Source organism: Sceloporus undulatus, chromosome 4 (assembly GCF_019175285.1).
Source record: "Sceloporus undulatus isolate JIND9_A2432 ecotype Alabama chromosome 4, SceUnd_v1.1, whole genome shotgun sequence".
Lineage (NCBI taxonomy): Eukaryota > Metazoa > Chordata > Lepidosauria > Squamata > Phrynosomatidae > Sceloporus > Sceloporus undulatus.
Window position 1 is genome coordinate 114,975,337 of NC_056525.1, and position 8,826 is coordinate 114,984,162.

Here is an 8,826-nt window from a genome sequence, read left to right on the forward strand (position 1 = left end):
ATGAATGGCTATACTGATTGGATTTTTGTCTTGAGTGCACAACCACTTTGTATGGTCTTGTTCAGACCACTTAAGAACCATAATCAGATCCTGAAGGACGCTTCACCTCTGCCCTTTTGCAAGCACATTTTAGTCTTTTAAATCTTGCATGAGGTCATGTTTTGCCCCACACAAAGGTGTCCCCTTCACTCTTAGGAGACTGCCCCTCAAATCAGGAAGACCTTTAAAATACAGACACGCAGAGAGAATCTCTCTGCCTCTTTATTCTGCATCTTTGTTGGACCTCTCTGGCCTTTCCTTCTCTTAGACCTGCCTCTCTGACTTTAGCAGCCATCTTCTTCACGCCAGAGGGTGAGAAGATCCATTTGTGTGTGTTTTAGCCTGTAATCCCTTAGGCGTAGCTCTAGCCCCCTTAGATTGTTTAAGAGAAGGGGTTTTAGCTTTCATGCTGCCCCCCCCCCCCCCCGCTTTGAGAAACAGCTTGCATTGAGTATAGACTGTTCTGTTGGTTCCTGCTGCTATCTTTTTCTGTCTTCTAATAAAAAAAATAATAATTCATTTTTCTGCAAAATCAGCATGCCCTTCTACCTCATTTTTACTTCAAGTTACCTTGGTTAATTGTCTGGTTTTAAAACCTATACCCTTCAAGGCCCTACATAGAGCTAGTGTCTAGAAGAGCTTTTTGCACCAAAATCCAGTGCACTGCTCTTAACACCATTCCATGAACCTTATTTTGTCTCCAACACCACAATCAACTTTTAGTCATTTCTGTCCTCCCCTCCTTCTTTTGGGGCTCGTATAAGCTACAGCATGATCCCTGAGTCCCTAGAACATGAACACCCTAGCTTTAGAAGATTTCAAAGAGAAGTTCTGCAAAGGTACAAAACCAATACGTGTGATGCACAGAGACCAAAATAAAGAACACTAGGTACATAGGATTCCATGACAAAAGACAGAACACACACACCTTATTTGAGCAATCATCTAATTGCCTGAAAAGTTAACCTTGTCTTGGATAATTGTTCCAAGATGTACCGACAGACTGGGTGTATGTTAGAATAGATCGCCATTCAAATGCAAAGCAAAGGTTCCAGATTAAATGTTCCTGCACCTCCAAAACACTTGCAATTAAAAGAATATTTTGGATAGCTGCTACCAATCAAAGAAGCTGACGCCTGACCCTTTACAAGGCAGGTTCACATTTTCATCCAATTCTCGGCCTCTGAAAGAAGCAAGTGAAAAGAAATTAGGAAATGAAAGTCGAACCTTAGAGGTGCAACCTTTTGCTTTAAAATAGTATCTGTTGCTCTATTATTCATTTACAGATTAAAAAAAATATTCAAGTAATTAGAATTATTATTTGGGGGCTTCTGCTTATTTGTAAAAAAATTATTGTAATGGCTTGTATGTCATGAAGGATGCATCCAAGTGAACACTGAAATGGCTGCCTGCCAACAACTGCTTCTTACCAGCATGGGTTCCACTCCACTAAACCCATCCCATTTCTTCAGTTTATTTTTATCATCACATAGAGGCACAGACTACATGTGAGGGTTACATTACCCAGATGTCATGGGAAATTATCTGAACCATGTTGGTGATTTCAAGACCTGTCTCCATTTTCTGTGTGATAGCAATATAGACAAGGCTCCTTTGGCAACAGAGAGCATACAGTACAGTTAAATGGCCATGGCAAAATCCTGCTTCTTGAGGATGCCTACATTCTTTAATGGAGCTTGCAGGGTTCATTAGAAGGCATTTGAACAGCCAGAGTTTTGACATCCACAGAATCTGATTTACATGGTATATTGCACCACTGACAATTGCTGCCAGCATGCTAGGCAAACTTTAACCTGCTGGGCCAACAATTCCTCCAGGCGGGAGCATTAAATTTTTCATGAACACATTGCTTTAATAAAGTGCTTGGCATTAGTTATGGCTCTTGAATTAAAATGAGCATGGCCCTGCAACATTAAATTTTAAAATCACCATCTAAGCCATTAATTTTGGCCAGCTTTTTTTTTTTTTTTTTGTATAGAGTGTTAGCAAGCCCAAGCAAGTAAAGGCATATTTCATTAGGCAGGACACTGATAAGCTGGACCGATAAAACGGTTCCACAGCCTCCACAGAGAACAAGCAGCATGTTTTATGCATCGATTGAACTGAAAACAAATGTCAAAAACAAAGCTGACATTCACAGAAACAATCTATCTGGTGTCCGCTGAATCATCTTTGAACACATGTCAATGTTCCTTATAGTCACTGTTCATATATGTTTCTGCATCCATAGTAAAAATGGAAAAGTTTTCCCATCCAGCACCAACCAATTTTTAGATATGGAGGGTTGGTTTCTTTTTACAAAATCTTTCAATTATGATTCTGCTAGTCTGACATGCAATCACATTTGAGCACTGGACTAGGAGTCTGCTTAGCCATGAAAACCACAGGGTGACATATTCTCTGAGCCTTGGAGGCAAGTCACATTTCCTCAGCTTTGGAGGCAGGCATTAGAAATCCTCCTTGGAATAATCTTGCAAAGAGAACCGGCTGACATCAACCAGAGGGCACATAACAAGAAAAACTGAGTATCACTCAAAATATGATGTGTCCAGACTAATCCTTGTAAGGTTCTGTGGAGGAAATCACACATACATAATCTGGATAGAATTTACTGATCTATGTAAAATGGTATAATTGATGATGTAAGTAAAATTCCCAGGAAGGATGATATTGCATTAACACAGTTAATATATATTCCAATGCAGTATCAATTTGTGGTAGCCAGTAACCATAAAAAGTGGTAACAGCTGTAATGAGATAAACAATCAGCCATATGTCGGGAGCGGTGGCTGCAGACATATTCCTCGAGGCAGTGAAAGCCCCTACATATTCCCCTGCCTCCAAAAACAGCAGGAACAGCAAGTAAACACAATAAAAAGGAGGCTAGTAATGCAAACCATTTACAGTTTTCAAGAGACATACCTGAAAACAAACTCTTGTGTCATTATTCTCCAGTCTTCTAATGAGAGTCAACATAGTATAATAGTGATTTATGTGTTAGGCTAGAACCTAGGAGACTAGAGTTCAAATTCTACTCAGTCAGGGAAACCCATTGAATGACGTTCAGCAAGTCACACTCCCTGAGCCTCAGAGGAAGACAATGGCGAATCCCCTCTGAACAAATCTTGCCAAGAAAACCCCAGGTCAAGTTCACTTTAGGGTTGCCTTAACTTAGAAATGACTGGAAGCCACACAAAAACAGTAATAGCACTATAATCTGCAGACATTTAGACTAACAAAATGTACTACAATGGGAATGATCTGTCACCAACAGAAAAAAAAAAATCCTTGCAATTTCTGTGGTACATTTAACAAACTCCTACCACTGTAGGCCAGGTCAAGGGAAAGTGCACTGCATGGCACATTAACCCAGCTTTCTATATTATTCTTGCTTGATCACACAACGGAGTCCTTTGTTGTTTCAGTACTGTATTCTGCTTCCAACAGCAGTCAACCTAAAGAAAGCTTGACACATGCAGGTTCCATTTTGACTGTAAGAAGACACTGATATACCTGACTTCCAATAAATTTGCCTGTCCTTATTATTTTTAAAAAGGCATCTGAACTACCAGCTGTAATTATCATCTTGTAGTAGTGAATTCCATAGGTGTATTGGGTATTATGTGAGTTAGTTTCTTTGCACATGTCGTCCTGAATTGTATTTTTAAGTGATGATATTTTATTGTAATCTAGATGTTATTGTGGTTTTATGCTTGTAATCCTGCTTTGATCCATTGGGAGAGGTGGGACATAGAAATAAAATTTTTATTATTATGATTAAGTATGGAAAATAGCCATACATATCTAACCATCAGTTTCCTCCTTAAAGACACCCAGTTGTACAAGACCTTCCTCATTCATTTCAACAGAAGGGTAAAGTTTTTCAGACCAATTCTTGTATTTCCAATGATTTACCTATTCATGCAAAATTAGTAAATGTGCTGGAATTCCCACAGAACTCTGAAAAAGAGCAAGATTTTCACATTTCTGTTCAGAATAATCTATGTCACATAAACATGGCAGTGTTAGCTATAGCATTTCTGAACATGTTAAATTTTTCAAATTGTAAGGCCCTTTCCCATTTATAGAAAATAAATTGTGTACAAGCAAATTGTACACCATTTAAGAATAAAGTAGCTCTGGTTCTTCGTAGTGCTAAACAAAAGTGCTGGAACACAGTCAGTGTTAAGACAGATATCTGAGACCCCTTTTTATTTTAAAAACACATTTAATTCCTGATTTAGTTCATCTATCTAGGTCTATTGTGATATTCTTTCAAAAAATACTACCATTGTGAATTTTTAACATCACTTAAAAAAAAAAAAGCACTGAAAGGCTGAAAATTGATTCTTGCTCTAGCTACAACAAAATAGAAATCACAGTCTCCATATATTAGAAATGAATATGAAAAGAATCTGAAGTATCCTGAAAATTATTTAAACCTCAATAGCATCCTAAGAGGGAGAGAGTAAGAAAAGTCTTCATACTTTTTTGTAGCAAATGTTACACAAAGAATCCCATAGAAAATGAATAAAAGCAAAACTAAAGAAAGCTATGTGGAATATTTTACTTCTGTAAGACCTCAGATGCTCATCATAAAAACATGGTTCTGGACTTGAAACAGAAATAAGTAGTTTCTTCATCTCAAAAAAGAAAAGAAAAAAGAATCCATATCAAAGCGAATATTTAGGAACATTTTGTTTACCCAATGGCAGGCAGTATTTAACTGCAAAAGTATAAAAATACAAACTCACAGAAACACCAGCATTTTCTTGCCTCTCTTATGCTCATTCCCTTTCAAGTAAATATGTTCTTTGGTGCCAAAAGGTTTCTATCCTGTGGGAATGCTGATAAACAGATATAACCAGTCATAACTGGAATTTGAGTGAGTTTGAGTTTCCTGTACAAGTGAGATTGAATTCGTATGTTACCTTGGCAGCATGGGACACCAATCCTTTCTGTAGCATCTACAGAAAGAACCTATACTGCATCTCCTCCCTCCACTAGGATTAAATTGAGAAATCTGGACTAATAGTCACAGACTTGGAGGGCTGGGAGAGAAGTTGCTCCTCTCTTCCCTTGTGTTCTCCTCTGGTTCCCTTACTGCTAAGGTAATATAAGAACACAAACACAAACTAAAAAATATGATCAACTTCTTTTGGGATTAGAAGAATTGGTTCTATGATTGTATTCAGTCAATTCTGATTTTAAAACCCCAGATGAGATTCTTGTGTATACAGAGTTTCATACAATCATCAATGTGGGGTCATATGCACACACAACTTTAAATTAAACCATTTGCACGGAGCATGTTATAATTCAGATATATTCATAATGACTTTTTTAACAGTTTTGGTAAACTATCATCATAAGAAAGAAGCTATTTTGGATTTTCCCCCTCATCTCTTTCCAAAAGACTGAAAGAATATACAGTACATATACAGGTTGATAATTTGATTTATCTAAAGTAGTCTTCACTTTCTTCAGTTCCTAGAGTTTTTTTTAAGAGTAGAAGATAATGCCAATCAAAACAAAAGTTTTTTTACAAATGAAACAATAAAGCAAAGAACCAAGAACTATGCTCAGAAGCAAGTGGTATAGAACATCTATCTCTACATATACATACACACGCACATTCGTAACCTTCCATGAAAATCAGCCTATATTCTATTGAAGAACAAAAACGTTATTGTAAAAATGTTTCTAATTTAACAAAATGGGGAAGAAATGGCTGCTATCAAAATATACAATTTGAATTGCAGACTAGAAGGCTTAAGTTATTAAAAATAATTTTAAGCAAAATCCTTTGCTTGTAATGACTGCTTGTCAGTCTATCGATGCAAGATGGTGATCCAACAAAATCTTATAAAAGATTGAACAATGACTCCCTTCTTTATCTGTATAATGTTCCTGGCACATGTGAATAGGGAGACCCCCTTCCTCCCTAGACTGTAGTAGTTTTCAAAGTCCTCAACTGAAGGTTTGAGAAAACAAATGACAGCCAAGAATTCAGAATCTCAAATGTGATTTGTGCTTTACCATGTACCTGCAATGTAAAGGAAAAAGAAAGAACATCATTATAGCTTCCCGTGACAAATTGCTAATTCATGCATATGTCTTCATATGAGGAAGGTGATATTAACAATCCAAGACAGTGAAACTAAATGAAGTAGTGAAATCAAGACACAAACAAATTATTGTATCCTGCGTTTCTCCCTATATGTGGCAGCTCAACATTTTGTTTCATTATATTTCCAATCCAGATATGGTTTACTCAAGACGTTTCCTCCCTCTTTAACAAACAGTGGTGTGAATGAAACCTTCCCACAAAAGAAAACTTTAACTTGTCAATTAATTGTGGCAATTAATCCAAGATTTTTAACTATTTAATTTTCTGAGTGAGTGACGGTCTGAAAAATAAATTAAGTTAAACACAAAAGAGGACAGATAAACATGAATGGAAGTCAGCTTGAAGTGGGATATTTATTTAAAATCTATTAGTATTCTTCAGCCAAAGTTAACAGTTGGTTGTAAAAGTGGCTTATTAGTTAAACAAACAAAAATCCAAGGACAAATTTAGCAGGCTGTTAAAAAGTCAGCATGAGAGAAACACAAAACTAAAAAGTGTGGGCAACTAAAGGTTTTTAATCTGTCCTGAAAAGAAAATATGCATGGCAACAGGCAAACGTCTCTATTAAAATAGCTGCATAAATAGGATGCAAAAACAGAAAATATTGTCTGGAGCCACCATCCACCTTAATTTGGATTGATGCAGGGACATGGAACAAGGACTCTTGAGACAGAATTCGCTATACAGACGGGCTGATTCAGAAAAGGGCATGTTAGAGCATTGTAGGTCTACAGGTAGTCAGTATAAATTTTGCAAGGATGTATGCTAGGTTTCATGTGTCAGATCTAAGGAAGAAATCATACTGTTACATCTGGCACTGAATGTTACAACCTCTAGGATAATATTCTTAAAATCAGCATGCTTTAGCACAGATCTTTGGACTGTATGTATGTAAAGGACCACTCTCATACCAGATTCATTATCTTCAAAAGTGCAAGGGGAGGTATCTTGTCACAAAAATGCAAGGAGAGGCCTGCAACTGTTTTTTCATTTGCCACAGAGTATGGGATTTCTCAAGGAAATAAAGCTGTCTGTACTATTTCATGAACATTAACAGGGTGGGGGAGAGAAGCAAACAAGAGTCCTCAAATGGAATGGTGGTGTTGTGTACATCTTATGAAGACAGAGGTCCAAAACACACTGCAGGAATAATAATCCAGTCTGAGACCATTCTTATTACCCTGGCTCATTGATAGAGAATCATGGAAATTGTAGTTTACTGTGATACTAGAGCTCTCTGACAGAGAAGGCTAAATGTCTCACAAAATTACAGTTCCCAGGATTCCCTAGCACTCAGCCAGGGCAGCCAAAGCAATCTCAAACTGAATTATTTCTGCGGTGTGTTTTGGACCATAGTTTGCAACCACAGAACAAACAGAACTCTGTGAGCAAATGCTTTATAAAAACAGTAAATTACTTATACTTTGACTACTATATATTTGATGAATTTTTCAGCAGTAGTTTTCCTGCAAGATTCAATGGGCAACTCTTAAATTTTATATACAAATATAATAATGCTGAAATCCCATCCCCCCCCTCGTACTCCAGCTTGGTATTTACCTGTCCAATGTTTCCCAGAAACGTAGGAACACTGGTCTGTCCAAGTGCCGTTTGTGATAACTTAGCTCTAACACTGTTACATCCCATTTCTGGACGTTTGGATCTAGACGAACTTCATCGTATTTAAGATGGAAAGCTTTAACTATAAAAGATGGGGAGAGGGGACAGAACTAGTAAAGTATAAAGCCTAAAATACAAACATATTTTCAATAATTGTGTTTCAGAAAAAGACTGGCAAAAAGGCAGTTCTTAAATTATGACCTTTCAGGAATTCTAGGATGCACTGGTTTCACTTCATGAGTTTTGGGAAACCTCTTACTTGTAACGGTGGAGGCTCTGTGAGAATGGGGAAGCATCTTAAAGATTCCAAGTATGGATGTTCTAGTTATTCACAAACATGAAATACCCACATAAGTAAACCTCTTAGTGTTCCTGCATACTGCATACCTCCAAAATCAGCATGACATAATGGATAATGTTTGAACAGACCGAAGTCCAAATAATCACTCATGTATCAAGTTCACTGGGCAACCTCCTGGACATGACAATCAATCTTACATACTTCTAAATCAAGTAGATAGGTACTGGCAAATCTTTGTAGATACTGTAGGTACTGGCAATGTATGTTTCACAATGATAGTCTTGGAAGGAACACTTGCTCAATTGTGCCTCAAAAGGTTGATGTCTCTTTTAATAAGGATTTTGCCATTTTCAGTTTTTATTACTTGTATTAAAAATAATATAAATTCTGCTGCCCAATTAATATGGGATACTTTTTATTAGTTCATTAAGTTTTTAAACTGATTAATCTGACCACAATTCTTATCTCCTTTTTCTCAAAAGGTCAGGGCAGCATATATTCCTAATGCTTGTTGCTAGACAGTCAAAGATTTGCCAGTCAAAGATTTTTGAATAACAGATATTATTTGAATGCTTCAAAGCATTCAGAGAGGAACATACACCAATGGCCCTTAACACTACCAATTAGGAAAGACCAAGGCAAAGTTTCTGTGATTCTTTAAAGATTTCCCCCCTGAGGCTAAAAGCATTAGCTTTATAAGCACTGTAGAGGTCAA

General features: G+C 37.0%; 1 protein-coding gene across 1 annotated transcript in view; it reads right to left on the reverse strand.

Moving 5' to 3' along the window:
• Positions 1-4,608: 4,608 nt before the first annotated feature.
• The window catches only part of CDC73 (cell division cycle 73), a 140,519-nt gene continuing 136,301 nt past the window's right edge, over positions 4,609-8,826 (reverse strand). Inside the window, exons 16-17 of the mRNA XM_042464342.1 lie at positions 7,751-7,892; positions 4,609-6,106 (exon numbers count right to left, since the gene is read on the reverse strand). Of these exons, the coding sequence (XP_042320276.1) occupies positions 6,070-6,106; positions 7,751-7,892 (179 nt within the window). The 3' untranslated portion in view covers positions 4,609-6,069. The remainder of the gene's footprint in view (positions 6,107-7,750; positions 7,893-8,826) is intronic.